We start from the raw sequence: 25726 nt of genomic DNA, 5'->3' as shown, positions 1-25726 counted from the left end.
GCTGTTAAATTGGCCAGGTGCGGCGGCACACACCTGCAATCCCAGCACTTTGTGAGGCTGAAGTGGGTGGATCACATGAGGCCAGGAGTTTGAGGCCAACATGGCAAAACCCCAGCTCTACTAAAAATACGAAAATTAGCCAGGCATGGTGGCACGTGTCTGTAATCCCAGCTACTCAGGAGGCTAAGGCACGAGAACTGCTTGAAGTCGGGAGGCGGAGGTTGCAGTGAGCTGAGCTCGTGCCACTGCACTCCAGCCTGGGTGATGTAGTGAGACTCTATCTCAAAATAAATAAATAAATAAATAAAATAAAATAAAGATAAGAGTTAATCATTTTACGTGTGGGTAAGGCATTGGAAAACATGAGAGCATGGGAAACAGAAATTCGGAAGTTCCACTGAGGAACTTTGAATTTAGAGGAAGGGACGGACAAGACTTATGGGGAGAAGCGTGACACATATTCCCAATTTTTCTAAGCCCTTTCACCATATTGTGAGAAAGTACAAAATTCCCCCATAACAACTGCCTGGGATAGAAGATAAAAAGAACTTTTGCTATTAATATATTGTGGTTTTCAAAATGAAGCTGAGTTTAGACAGTCTCTTGCTTTTTCTTCCTGCCCTAATAATTTACTTAGTGACCCAATCTAGGCTTCCGAAGATGGTAGAAGTGAAAAAATACATGTGTCAACATCTGTGAGACTCTTGGATCACGCAAATGAGGTAGTGATGAGCATTCAGAATGTAGAAAACTACTGATACTAGGGTACAGTAACTACTAGAGTCCTCTGCATCTTACAAGTTACATATAAATATACTAGGGTACAGTAACTACTAGAGTCCTCTGCATCTTAGAAGTTACATATAAATATCACTATGGTAGAATATTAATGCTACTGGGTTTATATTTCTAATTTCTCTTCATTTTCATTCACGTCTCATTAGGCCTAGCTCTCCAAGCATTTAAGACTTCAGGAATCCTTAATTTAAGGCTCTTTATTCATTTCAATAAACAAACTTACTGACTACCTACTATTATACAAAGTGATAGGGATATACTGGTGAATGAGGCAATGTCTTACTCTTGAGGAGCTTATAGGTGAGTGAGGAAAACCATTAACATGTATGAATAATTTTAACAAAACTGTTGGGAGAACACAAGATTGACTTCTCATTTGGAAGTTTAAAAAAAAAAAAAAAAAAACTCCTTCAAGAATAAGACATTTGAACTGGCCTTACAGAAATCTGGTGGATGGAAAAGGAGGTGATATGGGAATGGGGATGGCTGTGGATAGAACACAGTGATACATGATATCCTGAGAAAGGAAAGGAGGGTAAACAAATGAGGGTAGTGAAGAAAATGCTGATTAACTGCGACAGCTTGAAATCTGGGCACATCAGACGTAAGGCATCTGGAAAATGTCCAGGTAGGGAAGTCACATGCAGATGAATATATATAAGCTTGACTTAAAACCACTACCACCTATGTCTTAAAATTTTCCCTTATTTGTAGCCAGGAAAAGGAACCCCACTCCAGTAGGGTCACTGACATTCAAGGGTGTGACAAAGGAAGCACTAAGACTCGTCTACAAAAAAATGTCATGCTTTCTTCCAGGGTGTCCTCCTCTTCTAGAAAAAGAACACTTAAAAGAGAACAAAAGGTACTGCTAGAATGAAGGTAGGTTTGCCTTCTCAGAGAGGCTAAGGTATGTGTTCCACAAAGTAATATACTTAGTAGTTAATGCCTCTCCTTAAAACACTTGATACCCACAGGCTCATTACTATTTAGAGTTCCAAGAGGACATACCAGTTTTGGATTCTAGGCCTTTGCTCCTGTTGTCTACTCCACCTTAAATTTTAAGTTCCAAGGTACCATTCAGGACCAGCTCAAATGCATTCATATCTGTGCCTAAAATGCTCAAGCTTTTCTCAGAATGACTTACCTACACAATAAAAGAGTACTTATTGAATGAGTGAGTACATGACTGTCCAGAAGGATCAATCCCATTTTCAGCATGCAGGTGATTAAAAGTTACAGGTATAGAGTTACAGTTCATCCCCGGTATGTGAATACTGCTCAAAGAGCCTGGTGGACTACCTCCTAACAGTCAGCAGCCTTTAAGCAAACTCCCTGCTTCCATCTAAGAACTCAATTCTTGACTGTTTACAGTCATACAGTAAATTCCAAAGCCTTCCAATTAATCTGGAACGAACAAATAGTAACAAAATGAACAAAAATTAAAAAAACAACAAGCAACAACAAATCCTCACACACCCCTTAAGGACTTCTTAGGAGACAGGCTTCAAAAGTACAATGTGTTTCACACGTGCCTGAAAAAAATCAAGCAGTCAATGATGTGGAATATTAAATCAACAAAGGGAAAATAAGGTCTCTGTGCAAAGTCCATTAACTTGATAGACCAAATTCTGATTCAATTTCATCAACAGCTTTTAAGAATGAGCACTTCAGGCCGGGCGCGGTGGCTCAAGCCTGTAATCCCAGCACTTTGGGAGGCCGAGATGGGTGGATCACAAGGTCAGAAGATCGAGACCATCCTGGCTAACATGGTGAAACCCCGTCTCTACTAAGAAATACAAAATAACCAGCTGGGAGCGGTGGCAGGCGCCTGTAGTCCCAGCTACTCAGGAGGCTGAGGCAGGAGAATGGTGTAAACCCGGGAGGCGGAGCTTGCAGTGAGCTGAGATCCCACCACTGCACTCCAGCCTGGGCGACAGAGCAAGACTCCGTCTCAAAAAAAAAGAATGAGCACTTCCTGGCTGGGTGCAGTGGCTCACGCCTGTAATCCCAACACTTTGGGAAGCCAAGATGGGTAGATCACCTGAGATGGGGAGTTCGAGATCAGCCTGGTCAACAGGCTGATGAAACCCCATCTCTACTAAAAATACAAAAATTGGCCGAGTGTGGTGGTGGGTGTCTATAATCCCAGCTACTTGGGAGGCTGAGGCAGGAGAATTGCTTGAGCCCGGGAGGTGGAGGTTGCAATGAGCCGAGACCACATCATTGCACTCCAGCTTGGGCAACAAAAGCAAAACTCTGTCTCAAAAAAATAAATAAATAAAAATTAAAAATAAATAAATTTTTTTTTAAAAAAAGATCACTTCCTAAGGCAACTAATACAATTAAATACCAAAGCACAAATAACACACAAGGGTCAAAAAAGGAAAAACTAATACACTCTTAGAACCAGCAAGAACTTTAAAATGATCTAATACAACTCTCTTGTGTTTTATAGATGAAAGTGTTCACTAAGACTTAGAGAGGTGACAACATGCCCAAGATTACACGGCTAGAGGATCTGTTTTGTAAACACTTACTGCTGATTAGGTTCACTTTCATTTTGCTGGGTAGAATTAAAGCTCTGCATGGCCTGTACTTCCTCTTCCTCCTCATCCTCACTAGAGGCTTCTTCTGCAGCATGATTAGACCTTGGGGGAGGAGCAGTGGCAGTGCCATCTGCCTTCTGGATTGATGGCTTCTGACAGATGTATTTGGGGTCCCTTCCAAGATTACAGATTTCTTCAAGTAACTGAAAGGCACAGGAAATAAGATTACTTATTAGTAATCATGGAATGGGGAGGAGGAGACAGATAACATATTTAGAGCATTTTCTATGTGTTGTATATTTGCCCAAACACTTCATATACATGTTATATACACCATTCCCAGAATATGGTCATTAATTCCATTTTATAAACAAGGGAAGAGATGTGCTGCAAACTTAAGTAATTTGTTGAGGGTCACAGGGCTGTATAAGCGACTGACAAATCTGACTCCCTCTCCCAATTCACCAAGCACCAGGAACTTATATAATAGTTTCAGTAACAATTCTAAAAGGAAACTGGCAGAGCCAATAAGGCGGGGTAGGGGGCAGCCACAGGGATCAACAAACAGAGACTAGAAAGGGCAATACATTTTACAAACTTAATCTAAGCCATGTCTGCTTGTCCATATAATACATAAAAGAAATCATTATATAGAGGTTTACATTAAATGGAAAAAATTTTTTAAGGAAAACAATTCTCGACCTAAAAAACTTTTTTTTTTTTTTTTTTGAGACAGAGTCTTGCAGTGGCATGATCTCAGCTCGCTACAACCTCCTCCTCCCGAGTTTAAGTGATTCTCCTGTCTCAACCTCCAGAGTCGCTGGGACTACAGGCACACGCCACCACACCCGGCTAAATTTTATATTTTTCATAGAAACGGGGCTTCACCATGTTGTCCAGGCTGGTCTCAAACTCCTGGCCTCAAGCGATCCATCAGCCTCAGCCTCCCAAAGTGTCAGGATTACAGGCGTGAGCCACTGCACCCAGGCTAAAAAACTTTTAACAGAGACTTCTTTCTAAGATGAACTAAAATGACAACCTTTTTTTTTTTTTATAAAGGACCAACCTAAGGACATGGAAACAATGAGGCAGACATAATGCTCTTATAGCTATAGCCCAAGAATCCTAATGACATCCAGTAGGCCAAATCTTCTAAAACCTTCCCCTTCTCTGCTCTCTCATGCTCATGATCACATCCTTATCACTTTCTACCTTGATGATGGCAGTCGTTGCATCTGTTTTAAGGGTGGGCTGATGTCTCATGAGCTCATCGACAGCACTCCCCAGGTTGGATGCAGTATCCCCTTAAGGCAAAAAATGAACTGTTAGAATTAGAAAGACTGAAGAAAATAGAGCTTGGGCTCTTTTCTGTACCAACATAAGGTGGAAAGAAAAAACTGAGCCTGGTTATGATTTTCTTAAAAGACTTTATGTCACCCAGGCTGTAGATCTCCTGGACTCAAGCGATCCTCCCACCTGTCCTCCAAGTAGCTGGGACTACAGGTGTGCGCCACCATGCCTGAAGAAATTTTTGTATTTTTTGTAGAGATGGGATTTGGCCATGTTGCCCAGGCTGGTCTCAAACTCCTGTGCTCAAGTAATTTGCCCACCTTGGCCTCCCAAAGTGCTAGGTGTGTGCCACCGTGCCAGGCCAGGCTGTTGTGATTTTTCTTTTTCTATTTTTTTTTTTTTTTGGTTGTGATTTTCTAATGCCACAGCTTCTTTAAAGAATTTACACCCAGCCCCTATCCCCCAAATTACGGGGGAAAAGGAAGGAATCAGTTTAGTAAACTATTTTAAAGTAACTATGTATGCTGCACTCTACTCTGGCAATCTCTGCTGTCAAGATCTAAACTAGTATTACAGAGTGAGAGAGAAGAAAGATGTACAAACCATTAACCCTCTGGCTGCTCCAGTTAAGAATGATAGTGTCTAAATGCTACAGCAGTGGCTGAAAAGTACAAAGCACATTTTTGAAAACTGTAATCTTTCTGGAGCCCTACCTTCTTGCTAATAATCTCTCAATGATCTGGTCTCAAGTATACTGAGTAAAAAAAACTATCCATGTGTCGTTATCTTAGAGAGTTGGACATTAGAACACCAGATTACCAGATGAACACCTCAGGACTCCATATTTCTCATTGCTGCAGACTAGATGGTGAACCTGGAAATCTACCACTGCTTCTTAATACCTGTTTTCTACCAGTACCATGACAATGCAATGGTGAACTGTTGAGAAGCATGGAAATATTATGAGCAGAGAAGCTAAAGATGGAAGTATTCCTTCCGAATTATAATAGAATGTATGATGATAATCCCCATTAAACTTAGCAAACCTAATCAGTAAAATGATGAGAGAGATCAAGGAAGAGTTTCCTTGCAAACTAAATCAATTTTCTACTATAAAATAAATCTTAACAACTTACCAAGGGGATCAGAACTTCTCCTCCTCCGCATGGCTGGGAGGTAATCTGGAGACAGAAGAACTTTGAAGAGGCGTTCAAAAGGCTGACACTGAACAAAAGACTGAAGACCTCGGGCATTCAAGCAGAGTGCACTGAATACATTTGGGAGGGAGCCAAGGACTTCACGGGTAGCAGGAACCTAGAGAGAAAACAAAGTGAACTTGAATGCATCTAAAAGAGTGTAGATGCTAGGAAAATCCGGCCATGCGTATCAAGCTGAGACGGAAGGAATTTTGACAACCAGGTCCCCATTAGATTCAACACTACACACAGAAGAGAGAGGATTTTAACTCCCTAAGACATTCTTTACCGAGTAGCAGAAAAGACTTACATCTTTGATAAGCAGTGCATGCAGCATGACATCTGTCAATCCATTGTCCTGGAGTGAGGAGAGCAGTGATGGTTCTTGAAATACAAACACAGTCACCACTTCAGTAGCTAAAAAAAGATGAGAAAATATGGAAAACTGAGAGATTCCTCACAGGAATTGAAAACAAAACACCAAAAGCTTAAAAAAAAAATACACTCTCAATGTATAGCAATTTAAACCCTTGTGCTTACTATGAAATTAAAGATTGTAATACTGTTCCATCAGAGATTCATCACTATAAAGAATCTAGTGACTACACTTCCAGGATTTTTATGGGCATATTTTTACATAAATGAGGTTACACTGTTTTATATATCTTGCTTTTCCCCACAATTGTTATACTGTATAATGTACTCTCCCGATACAATGACCCATTCATTTTGAATGGCTGCCTACTATTCCACTAAACGCATGTACCACATGTATAGAAATCACTCCTCAATTGTGAAAATGATAAACCTAAACACATACCCGTTTTTGTCTGCTTTTAACAGGAAAAAAAATCTATGATGTAGGTTTGCTGGGTTAAAGCAAATGCAAGCTTAACTGATGAAAATAGATAAACTGCCTCGTACAACAATTTTAAACTATCATCAGCAATGTGAGAGTCCTTGAGTATTAATCTGACCAGTTTTTGACATTATAATATTTAGAAATTGCAGTAATAACTACCAAAGCTTCTGGAACATGGGAAAAACTCTACTCAAGAGGAAATAGTACAGCATTAAGGCATTTATTAAAAAGTAACCAAACAAGCTATGAAGAATTAACAGAAAAAAGAATTCACCGAAACCAAAAGGAAAAAAGATAAACAAAGCCAATATCTAGCTTTGTGAAGACACTGGAAAAGCTTATAAACCTATGGAAAATAAAAGCAACAATATAAATTAGAAAAAAGAGCAGTAATATAGATTTGGAATGAGAAAGGAGATTTAACTAGATACAGAAAAAAAAAGTTTATTCTACAAAGCATATGCCAACAAGTGAAATAATATAAATTAGAAAAAAGAGCAGTAATATACGTGAGGAATGAGAAAGGAGATTTAACTAGATACAGAAAAATATATTCTACAAAGTGTATGCCAACAAGTGAAATGTATAGTTTAATAAGAAAATGTCATAAAAATCAAATCTCAGGAAGTGACAGCAGAGCAGATTAGACCAATAACAAGAATTTTTTCTTTTTTATTGAGACGGAGTCTCACTCTGTCGCCCAGGCTTGAGTGCAGTGGCACAATCTCAACTCACTGCAGCCTCCACCTCCTAGGTTCAAGCGATTCTCCGGCCTCAGCCACCTGAATAGTTGGGATTACAGGCGCCCATCACGCCTGGCTAATTTTTTCATTTTTAGTAGAGATGGGGTTTTTACCAGATTGGCCAGCTGGTTTTGAACTCCTAACCTCAGGCGATCTGCCTGCCTCCGTCTCCCAAAGTACTGGGATTACAGGTGTGAGCCACCGCGCCCGTTCTAGAATTTTTAAAAGTTAAAAAAAAAAAAAAAAAAAAAATCCAGGTAATAGAGAGGCACCAAGCCAAAAGTTTTATTAAACCTTCCAGGAATAATTAAGACAAGGCTTCCCAACTCATAAGACTACAATAACTACAATAACTTTGATTTAAAAATCTGACAAAGAGGAATATACATACAACACCCATAAACCATGTATATAGAACAAACTTGTTTATGGTAATGCCTAAGATCTAAAAGAAACCAGAGGATTTTCTATTCAAGTTGGTGAATATAGCATCTCTCCTTTATCCCAAATGCTAGGGGAATGGCAGATATATAGTAATTACCGGGGACCAACAGTTTCCAATGGCCTTTGGGATTCCCTCATGGGCTATAAAATTCTGAAAAATTTAAGTCCTTTTTGGGGTTCCTATTGGTATATGACACTCCCCTCGATTGACTTACATTTGTAGAAATGTATGAATTCTATAGAGCCACTAAAATTGAGTATTTAAAAATTAAAATTAGTGTTCTACAAGCAATTACTAAGACAACAAACCTGTTATTTTATTAAGAGGTCGCCTGTAATCCCAGCACTTTGGGAGGCCGAGACGGGCGGATCACGAGGTCAGGAGATCGAGATCATCCTGGCTAACACAGTGAAACCCCGTCTCTACTAAAAAATACAAAAAAACTAGCCGGGCGAGGTGGCGGGCGCCTGTAGTCCCAGCTACTCGGGAGGCTGAGGCAGGAGAATGGTGTGAATCCAGGAGGCGGAGCTTGCAGTGATCCGAGATCCGGCCACTGCACTCCAGCCTGGGTGACAGAGCGAGACTCCGTCTCAAAAAAAAAAAAAAAAGAGGTCGCAACGACACTGTGCACTGGGACCCCTACATAAAAACACTGATAACCAAGAATTAGAGTTAAAGGGTATATACACGCACAGAGCAATCAGCTCAGTGTGGAACCAATCAACTAAAAAAGGGAAAAAAGGTAATTAGGGTTTCCAGGAGAAAGTAAAAAGAAATCAGAGAAATAGAAAAAAAAAAAAAAAAAAGAAGAAGAAGCAGGAAATACACACAGATAAGAACAAGAACCAGTCTGACACCACAGTTATCTACAATAACGTAGCATTAGAATACAATGAAGAAAGCAGCCACCAATTTCTGAAAGAGAAGTCTAACACCTTAAAAATTACCCACAGATGGACTTCAATAGAACTGAAAATGAATCCAAGAGAGTTTGGAAAGTCAAGGTTACAAAGGAGTAAAGGCAGGCAGGTCATCACAATCCCTGGGCCCAAACGCCACTGCATCCCCATGCCACTAGCCCTACTCAAACCCTAGCCTCCCAATGTTCTTTGTGCCCTGTCTTGCCATTGGCATCAACACCAATGGGGGCTCACCATACCAGACGTGAACACTCCTTTTCTCACTGGCAAATCAATTTTTTTGGGCCACTGCCCCCAATCTGCTGGCACAAATCGCTACGCCCTCACAACTGATTGTTATACAGACCTATTCTTGGCTTATCCTTCCTGCCAAACCACTGCCAACACCACCATTATAGGCCTCAGTTAGTTCCCTCTGGGCTTCTGGTAACACCGACTCTGACCAGGGTATGCATGTTACCGCTCATTCAGTCTGGGCATGGACCTTTTTTTAAAACAAGGCATTACCTTGGAGCTTCCATTTGTCTTTTTTTTTTTTTTTTTTTTGAGACAAGGTCTTACTCTGTTCCCCAGGCTAGAGTGCAGTGGCGCAATTATAGCTCACTGCAGCCTCAACCTCCAGTACTTAAGTGATCCTCCCACCTCAGCTTCCTGAGTAGCGCACCAGCATTTATTTGTTTTAGAGACAGGATTTCACATGTTGCCCAGGCTGGTCTCAAACTCCTGGGCTCAAGCAATCTGCCTGTCTCAGCATCCCAAAGTGCTGGGATTACAGGTGTGAGCCAGTGCCTGGCCCATTTGTTTTACTGTTCACAGAAAGCAGGCCTAATAGAAGCATAAAGGCTTGTTCAATGCTCTCTTAAACTTACAAAGTGGACAATGGTCTCTTAAATGGATCTCTCTTTTGCCGATTGCCTTAGTTATATGACATCCTGAAAAAACACGACTAGTGCTTCCTTTGTCCCCTTTCTAGCCTCAAAATGAGATACTTTCCATCTATGAGTCTATAATACCCAAACAGAATCCCTCTCACTTAACGACACCTCCTCATTTGATGTTGGTGCAATCCATGGTGGACAGGTGCCTAGACTGAAAGTAGATAACAGGATGGGACCCACAGAAAATTGAGGGCCCTCACCCTCTAAGACTATGCAGAAGGTCTCTGCCAAAGTCCTTTCCTAATACGATGGTTTTAAAGGATTGCTAACTAGAGATCTCTCTTCGTAGGAAATGAAGGTCTTGGTCTCTCTGCCTGGGTCCACATACACAACTGTATGGTTCCTCCAAAGAGGAAAGAAAAATCTTAAGTTAGTTCCTAATACCAACATTCTTAGACAGGAAGCTAGTTCTGGATCCACCTTATTACAGAGGTATTGAATGGGAGACTATTGCAGGATATGGGATGGCAATGCCTGTGATTTCCATAATAAACTGGCATTTCGACATGCCAAAAGTCTATGCACCACAGGCCTGAAAATATCTTTGTGGAATATTCTGGCTCTAGTTGGCCTGTCTATACCTCATTTGGCTCATGGCCTGGGTCTGGGATACTACTACTCCAGCTCAATGCCAAACTTCTTGGGCTCCTTTTTGTCCATACTGTGATCCCACTTGTTTGGGGGTAATCAGTCCGCAGCTTCCCTATCTGAAATTATTCTACAACTCTTTTATAATAATTTCTCAAGTGTGAGCCTAGGGCTTCTATCTATACAGCATACCAAAGCATCCTAGATGATGATTTCAGCACAACTGACAGTCCCAACCTTGATGCTGACACCCTCAAGATAGTAAATGCCCTTGTAACTGCCCCCATATGACTCTTCATAACTCCACTGCCCCATCAACTCTTTGACAGCCAGCCCACACTCCACTTTCACTATTTACACTCTAATTTCACTATTCCAGTCACTACCTGTATTTCCTGCTTCCCCTCACTCAACCTGACAGATCGTATCTATGTATTAGGTACACAAAATGCCACCTACATACTAAACCTCCAGCAATATTAACAGACACCCTAGCCCAGGCAACCACTTATACAACTGTATCTTGCTCCCTTGGAGGATTTTAATACTCATATTGACTACCTGCTACACTCTCTGGTTAAGCAGTCAATCATAAGCATGATGACGTTAGCATAGGCTACAAACAGACCCGAACAGACAACATGAGGTTGGTAAGGCAGGAGGTGAGAAAGAAGAGAGGGGAGTTGAGGGAAGTTACATGGGATACTACAAATGAAATACAAGTGGCTAAAAGTGGCACAGAAGAAAGAGCCAGAGGTCGGACACGTGAGGGAGAAGGAGTCAGAATATTTAGTGAGTATGAGTGTGAAATTATAAGCAGGACATCGTGACCTCACTGGGTGCTTCCTCATTAGCTTCCCCCTTAAGGATTTCATATTTTTCCCAGCCTCTGCCACCAACTGATAGTACATACAATGATGCCCCCCTGTTGAGAATGTCCACCCTAATATAAATTTACTCCCTAGAAACTTCACCTTCCAACCTCCTGGTCTACTGATTCTTCTGTGTTACAACTCCTGCTCAGCAGGGTTATACATTCTATTCAATGATCCTGTTCCCTTCTACCCATATAAGCTGACCTATGTATTATGGACATTTAGTGCCCAGGGCACCTCAAATCCAACTAGAAAGTCTAGCTGTTTTATCAGGTCTTGCCACAAAAGGGAGCATTTTTTACCTCTTCTGGGCCTCATCAGAATCTTTGGTGTAATGGGCACAAGTTTAGGTATTTCCAATTCTGTAACACAGATTCAACTCATAGAGGTTACCCAGACATGTTGTAACTCCTGGAAGACGACATTAACCAAACAGTTCAGGCCTTAGGAGCCCTCAATGAGGGACAAAGCAGTTTAGTTACTATGACAGTCGATAACAGATTGGCATGAAACTACCTACTGGGATTTCAAGGTAGTGCTTGTGTCTTAAAGGGACCTCCCATTGCATGATCATTAATAAAGAAAAGGTATCCAGAATAGTTCAACAAAAATAAAAGAAACTCAAACAGCCAACTATATTATTAAAATACTCCAAGAGGTTCTCAGACCTCGCTTATGCCTTTCCTGAGCCATCTCCTTCCACCTGGAGTGAAAGGTTCTGTACTACCATTTAGAGAGCTAAAATAACAATGGCTAGTCTATTTAGGTTTGGCTTTGCAAATCTGGTCTCTCTCAAGTACAAGTGTATTTTATAGGAAAACTGGGAGGTTGCTATGCTGATTGAAATGTCAGGGATGAATTAAGAAAACCATAGGGAAGGAAGTTGGACCTTCACTGACCTTTGATTTAGTGCTCTAAGTCTCATTTCCTGCCTGTGTCCTTCACTTCTGGCATCATCCTCATAGGGCTCACCTGCTCCTCACCACTACCCCAGCACCTAAGCACTATATCCTCTTGCTGCCTCCCTCTTTTAAACAATATCCCTGTCAATGGCAATTGTTGCCTCTTCTAAGCTTCCCATTTATTGAAAATTGCCTGTGTACTTCCTTTTCTCTTTCTCTCTGTTCTGGACTTTCTCCCAGAAGAGAGGCATTCTCCCTGCCCCTGGCCTTGAGACTTCCCCACCTGTAAAACAAATCTTAAAAACAAAACAAAACAAAAAACCAAAGAACTATTGTCTGAATTTTGCCATCTGAATCTAACCTTGGCAGAGAGCTTTTCCATAGCATGGTGGAGTTGCTACACCACAAGAAAACTTCCTCAACCTGATAAAATTGACAAAACCTTCAACACAAAACCTCTGCTAACCTCATTCTTAATGGTAAAATATTAAATGCTTTCCCTCTAAATTCAGGAACAAAGCAAAGAGGCCCATTCTCACTTCTATCCAGCATTGTATCAGAAATCTTTCCTAACATAGTAAGACCAAAAAAAGGCACAAAGACCATAAAGAAAATAAAAATGTATTTGCAGATGGCAAGACTATGTAGAATATCCTAAGAAAACAAAACAAGGCCGGGGGCAGTGGCTCACGCCTGTAATCCCAGCACTTTGAGAGGCCGAGGCAGGTGGATCACGAGGTCAGGAGGTTGAGACCATCCGGGCTAACACGGTGAAACCCCATCTGTACTAAAAGTACAAAAAATTCTCCGGGTGTGGTGGTGGGCGCCTGTAGTCCCAGCTACTCTGGAGGCTGAGGCAGGAGAATGGCGTGGGCCCGGGAGGCAGAGCTTGCAGTGAGCCGAGATCGCGCCACTGCACTCCAGCCTAGGTGACAGAGTGAGGGCTCTGTCTCAAAAAAAAACCAAAAAACAAACCAAAAAAAACACACAAAACGAATATGTACTAATAAATGAATTGTGCAAGATTAAAGGCTATAAGGTTAATAAACAAAAATCCCAAATTTCTTCAGCAAGGGGGGGAACGAAGTATCTAAGTTGTAGTAGCCAAAAATAGTCTCCCCAACACCCCAAAATGTAAAACAGTGCTCACTACTACAAGGAGATTTTCCCTATTTCCACGTCTCCAACTTAATTCCTTTAGCGTTTTAAGAATTCTAGCACAGATAAGCCAAATGTATGATAATGCTACTTATTACAAATGAAGGTATATTTGGCACCCAGAAAACAGATATTTACTTAAAACTGAATTCTGACCTTTCTTTATTGCATCACCAATAAGACAGATATCTACCCGACCTTTCTGTGTTTTATATCCTTGCAGGATTTTACTATTGACATTTGTCTACTGTCCAGGTAGACAGTAGAGACGGGGTTTTGCCATTTTGGCCAGACTCGTCTCAAACTCCTTACCTCAGGTGATCCACCCACCTCGGCCTCCCAAAGTGCTAGGATTACAGGCATGAGCTTCCATGCCCGGCCTCTCTGTGTTTTATTTCCTTGCGGGATTTTACTATTCACATTTGTCTACTAAAAACACAAAAATTAGCCAGGCATGGTGGCAGGCACCTCTAATCCCAGCTACTCGGGAGGCTGAGGCAGGAGACTTGCTTGAACCCGGGAGGCAGAGGTTGCAGTGAGCAGAGATTATGCCACTACACTCTAGTCTGGGCAACAGAGTAAGACTCTGTCTCAAAAATAAATAAATAAATAAATAGTAAGTAAATAAATACACAGAGAGAAAGCTCTGCCAGGTTATCCCAAATTGTTATAACCAACTATCAACTCCACTTACCTAGGAGGAAGAGTGATGGGCCATAGTATTCTGCATTGCTGATGATGTGTTTCAGGGAGGTAGGCAGAGAACCATCCATCACTAAGAGAAAAGTGAACATTACGGAGAATATGATTAGTTTGGAAAGGTGTGAGGAGTGGGGATAACTGAGTGATATGTATTATCACATTGTGGTCCTCAAAGCCTGTGTTAATTCTAATCTAATGGCCCCTAGTTGTCTCCTACTATTTTATTATTTGTTCTTTGTCCATGCAATAGGCTTTCTAACATGGGTTAAAAAAAAAAAAAGAACACAAACACCTAAGAGTCAGAGAGGGGTAATAAAATGGAATTAAGCACAGAGTCAAAAGCTGGAAAAGGGGGAAAACATGGTAAATCATTATGAAAATAGCTAAGCAACCCTTACATCTAGGAAAAGTGACAAAAAACAACTAAAAGCTAGTGAAAATGGCATGGCCTTTACCAAAGACTGCCTTGTAGAACAACAGGTGCCAGAACAGTATGACAAGAACCAATCTTTTAGAGAGTAAAATATCCTCCAAAAAAAGTTATCTGGAATCAAATACCATGTCGTATGCCATCTGAGAAAGCAGGGTCTTGGATGGCCTTCTTGAGGAAATTCAACATGGATTTCAGAAGTGCTGCTCGTTGTGGAATACACTGGGCTCCTGGCAATGAAGAAAGACAAAAGAATTATGCAGAGTTGGCCATTAAGCCACAATTAATAATAAACATAAAAAGCATGAAAATTACTCACTTTTCAAGAGAGTAATTAATAATAAACATAAAAAGCATGAAAAGATTAATACTCAATATTCCAAGCACATAAAACAAAATTTTAACAGACCCAAATACACTATAATAAAATTAGAAGACATTCGAAGTGAGGTCTCTGAATCTTGGGAAGAATACTTAATTAAGCTTTGAAATTGAAAAAATTACTAATACTTTTAATTTTACCAATACTAAAATTAAAAGTCTAAAGTAAAAAAGAAAAATTACAAAGTAAAAAGGTTCAACTTTTTTTTACCTCACTCAGTTCCCATTTTGGATATTATCTGCCCTCCAACATGGCTGTTTTGATAATCAATGTACGAATTGTTGGAAAAGTATAAAATGCTATGAAAGACATGTTAATATAAGAAAATGGAACACCAGAATGGTGAAGGAGCATGAGTAGTCATGGGATGCTAACCTCCAAATGTACCATTTAAGTTCTGACTAAAGCCGCCTTCTTCAATAGTTTAATAACTCTACCACTGTGAAAGACTGCACATCTATGTGTGTACGCACCAGGACGGGGGCCAGGGCCCGGGCCGGGGCCAGGGCCGGGACCAGGACCGGGGCCGGGGCCGGGGCCGGGGCCAGGGCCGGGGCCGGGGCCAGGGCCGGGGCCGGGACTGGGACCGGGGCTGGGGCCAGAAGAGATGTTAGTGCTGCTGCTGGAACCTGATGCCCTTAATTCAACATCCAGCCTGTGCTCCATAGAGATGGATGAGCCTGGACTGCTTTCCATAGCCACATCTGCAACTAAAGTACAAATTATGATAAAGAAACTTACTAGAATAAAAGGTACCACAAAAAGAAAAATTTTGTTTGAGAAAATTTCTTCCATTAATGTGAAATGAATATAAAAATGAAGATCAGGAATGCTGAACCCCAAAATGAAAATATATCACTAGTTGCATGTATTAATACACACATATATATGTGTGTGTGTAAATTAACAATCCTACAGAAGTCCTTCAATATTTCTCGCCTACCAAATTGGGGAAGAAGGGGAGAGTGGTAAGTAAAATGTGCAATTTCACATACTACTAGTTGGTAGTATACAAACAGGTACAGCTTTTCAAGAGAGTAATTAATAATAAACATAAAAAGCATGAAAAGATTAATACTCAATATTCCAATCTGGAAGAATGTCTATGAAACACTGAATGAGCAATGCAAGATGAATAGTATGTTTATGATCTCATCTTCCCATTATAAAACACTACATACTTAACATCAACATGTATTTGAATATGCACAAAAAAGCCTGGAAAGAACCACACCGAAACTAGTAGCTATGGTAGGTAAGTGACAATTCATTTTTACTTTATACACTTGAATAACTGAGTATAAGATACACAATCATTTACTACAGTTTATAAAATCTTTTAAGGCTCTATTAGTGATAAACTACTATTTACATTTTGAAATCACTGCAGCCTCAAACTCCCAGGCTCAGATGATCCTCCCACCTCAGCCTCCCAAGTAGCTGGGACCACAGGTGCATGCCACCCCACCGGGCTAACTTTTGCATTTTTCGTAATGACAGGGTTTTTGCCATGTTGCCCAGGCTGGCCTTGAACCCCTGGGCTCAAGTGATATGCCAGCCTCAGGGATGTTTCTGCCTACCCAAAAACCTTTTTACCTCTCCTTTCTCTTCACAAAATAGGTAAAGTTTTAAAAGGTCCCATTTTAGAGTCTCTCTCTCTCTCTACCAAGCATATTTCTAACACCTAGGATGTTATCAGGCACTGCAGCAGTGAAAAAGACAATATCCTGATCCCATGGAGCTTGAATTTTAGTGGAAATAAGACAGTAAGAAATACGTAAGAAAATAATGTGATGAAACAAAACAGATTAACATCACAGCTATAGCATCTGCTTTACCTCCCATCTCTACTCCAAACAATTCGTACCTTTCTTTTCTGATTATCCTTGTGAAAAACAAATTTGCAAATCACTTACATAGAAAAAAATTTTTTGTTGCTTAAAGTATATACTCAAGTGAATTGCGTACTTTGGAATTTATGAGGAAGAATGAAAACTGGGGTGAGATGACAAAAAATCTCAAGCACAAAAATACTGACTTAATAACTGTTAATTACCATCCATATCAGTTTCCATTTCCTCTCCTTCCTGTGTAGTACTGGGTCTCTGGATCTTTGGCTTGATCACAAATGGACATTCTTTTCGGCACAAATCTACTTCATGCTATAATCAAGAGAAAAGTTGTAAGAAAATCAAGTGTATATATTTATATTTCAGGGATTAAAGACTATTATAATGGAAAAATACTGCAAGCAGATACACAGTTGATTTCTAGAAACAGAAGAGAGGTAAGACAGCTCTTTAGGGTTATCAGGACAATCCTTAGGTTCAGCTCTGAGTATTAAATTCTATGCAAAGTATTCCTTGTATAATAATACCTCAAGTCTATAAATGAAGATAGAAAGTCCACTATGGGATTGAAAAGCTGCCATATCCAGGTTGGTGATAAGGTCAACCACTCTGACGGCTCTGGTGACAAATGTTATCTGGTCCTGTTCATCTCCGAGAAACTTTATGACCTATCAGGGAGAAAAAGAGGCAAAAACAATGAACTATAAAGACACAAAGTTGTAAAAATTGCATTCTTTTGTATACATGTAGTCTGGGGCCTCAGTAAGGCGGCACAGTATAGGGGGAAAGCATGTGTTTTATTTTTGGTGCCTACCAAATGACAGTTCTATGACTTCTGTGACTCAACCTCTGAGGTAATGGGGACATCAATTACTTTGCAGGATTAAGTAAGATATTTAGGGGGAAAAAAGCTGGTGCTCAGTGTTCTGCATATAGTAAAGGCTATTACTACTACAATACAATTTACAAAGTACCTTGACATATATTTTCCCTATGGTTGTGTAAAGGCATGATAACATGTGGCAATGTTTTAACCAGAACCCATGACCTCCTGACCATTCTACACTATGATAAAGTCTCAATAATGGAAGTAGCTGCTCTTAAACGTTGTTAATGAGATAACTAGAAAGTCAAATTGGCCTTCTAGTTAAGTACAACGTTTTCCGGATAAGCTTTCTTATATTATTTGCCCTCACTGTGCAACACCCCAAACTTGCATCTCTATACCCTTCGTTGATTTCTCCATGTAGTTTAAAAAAAAAAAAAAAAAAACCGTACGGTACCTTCAATAAGGCTTCCATCATTCCACAGGAAACCAAGGCTTCACCACCAGCATCATAGCTGGCCAGATGGTATAAAAAAGAGAAGAGAGCAGTGGCAAACTGGTGAGGGTATGGATCCATGGAAGGATCTACAAGGGAGGTGGGGAGAGGGAGAACAAAAACAAGCTCAAAATTGCTGTTAAGCGGGCAGGATGTTAAAAAAGACAAAGGCAGAGGGCAAAGGTTTCTTCTTGCCTAAGATAATCACCATCAAAACTTACCAATCATGGCCTGGATACAGTTCCTTACAAGCACTGGCAAAAATCCATGGTAGGAGGCAGTTCCAGTACAGTCAATAATACTGCTGAGTTTGGGAGTTCTCTCCAAGTGGACAATTGATGTTAATGTTCGTAAAGAAGCTGCTTTAATCTCCTATTAAATTAGAAGGTAAACATATAATGTGTTAAATATAATAAGACGACTGAACCAAGTTCCAGTCGCTAATATCCAAACTTTAAAATATAAGTCATTCCACTGGTAACTGCCTGAGGGGATGGAGGTCTGCTGAGAGCAACAATGAAAAACCTAGTATTTGTTAGTTTTGCAGTTTAATACCCAAAGAGGGAAGTACTGGGAGTTCTTTCTAACCCTCTGGGAAAAACCAAAAGGCAAACAAGCATAAGCCTGATATACAGACAACATTAATGCAGGATCCCTGATTCAAAAATCTGAAATATTCCCAAATCCAAAACTTTGGGAATACCTGCATGCCAGAAGTGGAAAATTCCACACCTGACCTCATGGACAAAACTATTTGAAATATTGTATATAATTGCCTTCAGATTATGAATATAATATGTATATGAAACATCAGTGAATTTCGTGTTTAAACTTAGTCCCATGCCCAAGATATCTCATTATGTATATGCAAATCCCCCTCCCCCAAAAAAAACCTCAAGTCCAAAACACTTCTGGCTCCAAGTGTTACAGATAAGGGTTACTCAACCTGTAAATACTTACCATAAGCTGCTTATCCGTTATCTGAAGGACATCTACCAACTCCTCTATCAAGCCATTATACAAGATACTGTTTGCTGATTCCTGCAAGGCATTGGAATACACTGCAAAAGGAGAAACAAACACTTTAGGCAAGAAGGCAGTGGTCAAGCCACTGCCCAATGACAAACATTTTGGTATCTATAGGTTCTGGGGAAGAATTCCATTCCCAACCAGCAATGGAGGGCAGAATCATCACCAAATTAAATTCTGAAGGACTGGATCAAATACAAGTGATAAGCTCTAAATAGACACTAAACTGACAGATTCCGCTACTAAAGGTATTATCAGTCTCGAGAAAGAATTTTGGGGGATGGAAATAGGAAAAGTTCTGAGTTAATTTTTCATAACATTACTACTCAATATAACTTCATTATGCCTTGGATATAAGATTTCCATTTTAGCCTCTTCCTATGCTTCTGCTTTTACTGTAAACACTTGTAAAGAAGAGAATTTATGGACCATTGCAGAGTAAGTCAGAAATTCGTGTGACACTGTAGTAAAACTTGAGAATGTGTGTAATTCACATTCAATGAATTCCACAATGAGGTAGTACCGGACACAGTACCCTGAAGCATAAACTAATGGGATTTGGGCATATTCATTTAGTTTTCAACAAAGATTTCCTGAGCACCCACTCACATGCCAGAAATCATGCTAGGTATGAGTACACATAAAAGAGCAAGAATTTCATGCCAAGGAACTCATAGTTTAAAAGAGAAGGCAAGTAATAACATAATGAACATTAATAATAATAGCAATGGTTACCATTTTATACCTTCTATGTGCTTGTTCTGTGCTATATTGCTTTCTAGGTTTTCATTTAATCTTTAGACCAACGAACCTCTATGGTCAGTATCTCAATATTAAACAAATAAGCTGAGGCTGAGAAGATAAATGTAGCTAATAATCTACAGAATCAGGGCCAGAGTACAGGACTGATTCCAAAACCACGTGTTTTCCATTCTACTGTGCCACAGTAAAAGAAGTTAAATACACAGTATTGACTACTGAATATTTTCTGACTTACTTCAAAATGATACCCCTGAAAGGATGAGAGAGGAGGAAGACACAATGGCAAGAGAAAGAGTAGGGGGACAGTGAGCGATAGCTACAAGCATACCCATTAAAAAAAAAAAAAAAGAGACGAATACCAAGAATAAACCCAGGTGACATGATGTCAATGAACATCATCATACCCTCTTTCTGGTCCAACATTAAGAAGCTCAAGGATAATGAATAAATACAGTGAATACTGGGAGGGGTGGAAGTATTTAAGTTGCTACCTAGGTAACTATAACAGGACTCATAGCAACAAAGATGAATGTTCAAAGCAAATCAGGCCCAAACTGTCTAATAGGGCCTGGTAATTAAAGTATTCTTCTCTTACCTAATATAGATATTGCATGCAGCCTGGCCTGAACTGCCTGCAATCGCTTCCTGTGATTAGAAAAGCCATGGGCCAATCGTATGTGTGTAAATAACAGCATCTGTAGAGAGATAAGACCTACATTTTAAAAACATCAATGAAGAAGGTGAATACTCTTTATGAGAGCTAACTCAAAAAACAACACAACTAAACGTTTTCTCCTTTGGTATCCAAAGTGTTGAGAAAGCTACCATCACTTATTAGCTGCTCACAGTGAGGTAGTTCATGTTTTCCTCAAACCCTCATAAGGACCTAGGAAGTTATTAAGTGTTAACCTCATAAAAGACGAGGAAACTAAGGCTCAGAGAAGCTAACAATTTGCCCATGGTCTGACTCCAAAGCTGACATTCTTTCTGCTATGCAATCTCCCACCCCAGTACACATCAATCTATTTAGATAACAACCACATCCTGTGGATATTTTAAAGCCAAATCATACCTGCTTATCCTTAGGAATGCTGTACATTTTGGTAAGAGATTCCATGATTTCAGAAGGGCTTTCTGAAATCTACATTAGAAAAAAAGATAGTTAGGAACAAAAAGTGAACCAAACATTAAGAAACCAGCCAAGAGTCAAAGATTCCTCTTACCTTGTCAAGTTGCTCTATGTGAATATAATGTAGTGTGTTACTAGTTGTCTAAAATTAAAAAAGACAAGAGAGCTGTAAGGAGTCACTGAACACTCTAGCTTCCCCTGCCATAGAGCTCCAAGGGCTGTCTGAAAACCAAGATGTCACCTGATAGGTTGAAGCCTAAGTGAATGCTCTTAAAATCAAGGTAACTTGAGAGTCCTCCAAAACATCCATCTTATATATATTCTTAGGAAAGCTCCTTTAAAACCAGTAGTATCAAACTATAATGCGCATAGCCAGGCACCTTTCATATTCTTCTTTGTCCTTTTCTAACCCTCCACTGACTTAATCTCCATAGCTTCAGTATTCATAGCAAAGACCGAATTCATGAAAATGGTTTCTCTTTGAACATGTATTAGAGTTGCTTTCAAGGCAATTAATCTAGAAATACTACTTATTTATTTATTTAACAGTATAGGTAGAAAAGAAATTATATTTTCACTAAGCTACTTCTAAACCAAATTCTTTAGTACCTCCTCAAACAATACAGAATGACCAGATAATTTAAGCAGGACACTATCGACAATATATAAAGACTTTTACAGGCTTCCTAAGTAGAGAAACCTGAGCCATCACCATTCATACTACTATACTACATGTTGGAATTCTCAGAGACTGTGGGAAAAGCACATAGGTCATAGCAGTGCCTCATAACGGATGGGACTTCCATATTTTGGCAGCCCCCAACATGAGACCCAACCTTATCAGAGATGGGGATGCAATTAACACTCCTGAGGAGCTGCTAGGTATATTTATAGTTTGCGAGGGCAGCAGTGTAGCTCAAAACCATTTCTTCATTTAACTGATGAGTTCTAGAAGAGGCAATCCCAGTTACCGTAAACTGTAGACTTTGTCAGAACAAATCTGAATCAGACTCACCCTTTTCTCAATTTTGACCTCGGCCCCAGGATCTGCATAGAATTCAAAGTGTAGTGTAGTTGCACTGGGTGGATATTTCTGTGTATAAAGCACATCAAAGAATCAGACATTGAGTTTCAACTGATTACAAATATTATCCCCCACATCTTCCCTCAAAGTCCTAGCCACTTGTTCAACTTATTGTGGCAGAAGAACAAGCAGTACATTCAGTACTTACAGTGCCTTTAACTGTTTGTCTTAGAGCAGAGCTCAGATAGGATGAGACTTTTCAAACAGAATCAAAAGGATAGAGCCCAGAGCTCCCAAACCTTCTGCATTTCATACTTACAAATTTCTAGTTTCCCTTTCTTGCAAGAGATCAATTTTGACTGTGGCTATTCCCAAGGGGGAAAAGAGGGGCAAGACTGCCAAGCAGTAATGAATAAGAATCCAAGAAAGGATAGAGAACAAATACCAGGGTTCAGAAACCAGCTAAAGAATGGAAAAGAACATTCTTATGAAAACCTTGTATCTATCTTCTGAAATATTTTGTTAAAAGTATGCCTCATAGGCATGTCTTCATAATTCTTCAAACACTTTCCGGCCGGGCGCGGTGGCTCAAGCCTGTAATCCCAGCACTTTGGGAGGCCGAGGCGGGCGGATCACGAGGTCAGGAGATCGAGACCATCCTGGCTAACATGGTGAAACCCCGTCTCTACTAAAAATACAAAAAACTAGCCGGGCGTGGTGGCGGGCGCCTGTAGTCCCAGCTACTCGGAGGCTGAGGCAGGAGAATGGCCTGAACCTGGGAGGCGGAGCTTGCAGTGAGCCGAGATCACGCCACTGCACTCCAGCCTGGGTGACACAGCGCGAGACTCCGTCTCAAAAAAAAAAAAAAAAAAAAAAAAAAAAAAAACACTTTCCTTCTATACCATTCTATACCACTTCTCATGGTATGTTTTTCTGCACAGGTAGACACCAAGACAATATAAATCAGACCCTGAAAAAACATTCTCTTTAACTCCAGAAAAGTTACATGATGAACAAAAATAAGATAACAGCAGAGTGCCCACTAAAACATCTCACTGAAAGATACCACTAGCAGTGATTGCCTCCGGAAAATTAAAAAGTTACCACTGCATACCTTTTTATACTCTGAATTTTTTAACGTGTGTGTGTGTGTATATATATATAAAACTTCCTTTTAAAGTACACGTCAACCTTTATGTTGTCCGAATTCCAAACTCTGAATATACTTCAAGATTTATGTAATTTTGATTATTAAACAGACAACACTCACCGACTATATTACCCGATTATCTCTTCATAAAATAATCACTAAAGAAAAGTATGCCAGCTAACGTGGGAAAGTAACTTGATCTAATCTGTGGTTTTCTGAGACCAGAAAAGAGCCATTCTTTTTAGGAAAAGGCTTGCTAAGATAAATACGCTAAATTTCACTGCAGCCATTTGTGCTAAACATGACAAACTGACAAGACAAATTCCACATGGAAAATACAGTTGCTTCCAGATGCAAAATAATTATTGAAAACCAAATTGTGTTTTGTAGCTCCACAGCAACATATCAAAGCAGAAAGGAGGATGGCCTGAGCTAATAACTTAAGCATGGGTAAAAGGCAGAGAGATAAACAAGGAAAGCACATAAAACATTGTAAGTTCTCAATAAACCTAATGGTAGAATTGCTCTCCAAGCAGCCATTCCTAAATCACACCACACTGTCCAGAGTTCTGATACAATGTGAGAATGCAAGCAAACATACTTTCTGGGATTTAAAAAAAATCACATTAAAATCAATTCAACAAATATAGCTACCTACTCAAGAACTGGGTATGAACACACACTCTATTTCTCAGATTTTTTATCTACCGCCAGCATATCAAGAGCCCAAGCACTGATAGACTGCTTCCTATAGATGTGGCTCAGCTATGTCTGAACTGATCTTAGGTTCCTCAAAAGTCTTGATGTGAAGGAGCCACTTCATATACCACAATTCGTTGTAAAGTAAGGTTCATAGAGAGGAAAACAGCTCTGTCAAAAGACACCCATATCCCAAAGAGTTACTTACCATCATATGCAAGTCTCTGCAACATTCTGCAAGTCCAAAGCCATTCTCCTTTCCACCCCAGCTCTTGAAAAAGGAAAAAGATAGTGTTAAGACAGTGCTGATGGTGACTTTGCGCCAATGCACTCCAGCCTAGGCAACAGAGTGAGACTTTAGCTCTCTTTCTCTCTATGTATATATACATACACACATATATATATATATATTTAAGAGTGTGTGGCTGCTTGGAACATAATGTTGAGAAGACATCCAACGTGAAAGTCAAACAAGAGGAAAAAAGAACAGAAATAAGAACTTAAGATTCAAGGCAAGATGGTCTGTCTAAAGGTGATTTCTTCAATGAGATTAATTTCACTGTTCAGTGAGGATGCTCCTAGGAAGAACTCAAGCAGCAACTGCCAGCCATTGTATTCCACACCCCTGTAGTCACGTATGCTGACAGGTCGGTCATGTCCCATCAGGCCTTGCCTGAGGCTCTGCCTACTCACCTTCTGCACTAGGGAGGAATCACACTTTCCAGTTCCTCTTTTTTTGACATAATTCTGCCTTATTTATTACTACTGTACTTTGCCACTCAAATCTAAAAACTCATCAACAAGCCCCTGAGATAATGGGGGAATGGCTCAACTGGCTTCTAACTACAAAACTACTGTCATATAGTCTCACTACCTAGCCTGCATCTTCAACAGCCTTTAAAATATCACTTTAACATTAAGAGCATTATCGTATTTTTATTTTTTAATTATATATATAACTATTTTACATATATTACATAAAATATGTATTTATATATGTAAAATATATATATCTCCCTGCCTCATGGGGCAAGGCATATAGTTCAGGCAAACAATTGACAAAGTGAAAGAAATTAGATATCATCTGAAACAAATTTATTAATTTATCACGTCAAACTGAAAAGAGATTTTTATATTACAAATATAAAACATTTCATATAAAGATATATTTTGTATAATTTTTAAAATTATAAATATATAAATTTTATATAAATATATAAAAATAAAAATTATATATATGTAGCTATATATGAAGAGAGTGTGAGAGATAGACAAGTCTCCCTCTGTTGCCTAGGCTGGAGAGGAGTGCAATGGCACAATCACAACTCACCACAGCCTCAAATTCCTGGGCTCAAAGGATCCTCTGCCTTAGCCTGTCACATAGCTAGGACTATAGGCATATGCTACCACCACACCAGGCTACATTTGTAAAATGTTTGTAGGGGTCTTGCTATGTTGCCCAGGTTGGTCTCAAACTCCTGGCCTCAAGTGATCCTCCTGCCTTGGTCTCCCAAACTGCTGGGATTACAGCTGTGAGCCACCTTTTCCAGCCAAGAATTATCATGTTTTTAAGTCTGGCATGATTGAAGCACAAAATGCTACTTATATTCTGTGTCTTCATATTATTCCTGTCTAGTATGGGTCCCAATCACCTCAGATCTGGGCTGCCACCATGAACTAACATGGTTCTCTCTCTACATCTAAGTTGTTTCCTCTTTGTTAAATGCTATTATATCACTACTTGCCAAAGAAGTCTCAAAAACAAACAGTGTAAATCACCGAAGGTGCCATTCACAAAGGTACATACTATAGAATGCAATTTCTAAACCTGTAAATAAATAAATTAATTAATTTAAAAAACATCACCTGACTATCCCATGAGAAATAAGCTTTCTCAAACTACACTTGACCTACTGGCAGCGTTTCTCAATCCAGGTATCATGTATGAAACACAGAATATGGTGAGTAATTTTTTATCATAACTAG

The 25726-nt window shown here is 39.7% G+C and overlaps 1 protein-coding gene across 25 annotated transcripts in view; it reads right to left on the bottom strand.

Annotated features, from left to right (window-relative positions):
* HUWE1 (HECT, UBA and WWE domain containing E3 ubiquitin protein ligase 1) overlaps window positions 1-25726 on the bottom strand; it is a 154070-nt gene that overhangs the window by 77531 nt on the left and 50813 nt on the right. For 21 of the 25 annotated variants that reach the window (XR_004180755.1, XR_004180758.1, XR_004180757.1 and 18 more), the window contains 17 exons: window positions 23949-24011; window positions 21883-21960; window positions 20962-21009; window positions 20811-20879; window positions 20334-20433; window positions 18908-19029; window positions 18169-18319; window positions 17909-18036; window positions 17153-17293; window positions 16832-16937; window positions 15249-15485; window positions 14522-14623; window positions 13956-14036; window positions 6141-6247; window positions 5771-5948; window positions 4557-4648; window positions 3336-3547 (listed from right to left, as the gene is read on the bottom strand). Coding sequence is in view for 22 of the 25 variants with exons in the window: in XM_031660829.1 (XP_031516689.1) it covers window positions 3336-3547; window positions 4557-4648; window positions 5771-5948; window positions 6141-6247; window positions 13956-14036; window positions 14522-14623; window positions 15249-15485; window positions 16832-16937; window positions 17153-17293; window positions 17909-18036; window positions 18169-18319; window positions 18908-19029; window positions 20334-20433; window positions 20811-20879; window positions 20962-21009; window positions 21883-21960; window positions 23949-24011 (2015 nt within the window). In the remaining 3 variants the exon portion in view is untranslated. The remainder of the gene's footprint in view (window positions 1-3335; window positions 3548-4556; window positions 4649-5770; window positions 5949-6140; window positions 6248-13955; window positions 14037-14521; window positions 14624-15248; window positions 15486-16831; window positions 16938-17152; window positions 17294-17908; window positions 18037-18168; window positions 18320-18907; window positions 19030-20333; window positions 20434-20810; window positions 20880-20961; window positions 21010-21882; window positions 21961-23948; window positions 24012-25726) is intronic. The other 4 variants (XM_009197668.4, XM_031660842.1, XM_031660837.1 and 1 more) reach the window with 3 other exon arrangements.

This window comes from Papio anubis, chromosome X (assembly GCF_008728515.1).
Source record: "Papio anubis isolate 15944 chromosome X, Panubis1.0, whole genome shotgun sequence".
Lineage (NCBI taxonomy): Eukaryota > Metazoa > Chordata > Mammalia > Primates > Cercopithecidae > Papio > Papio anubis.
Note: the sequence above shows the minus strand (reverse complement) of the source record. Positions and strands in the feature narration are given on the sequence as shown.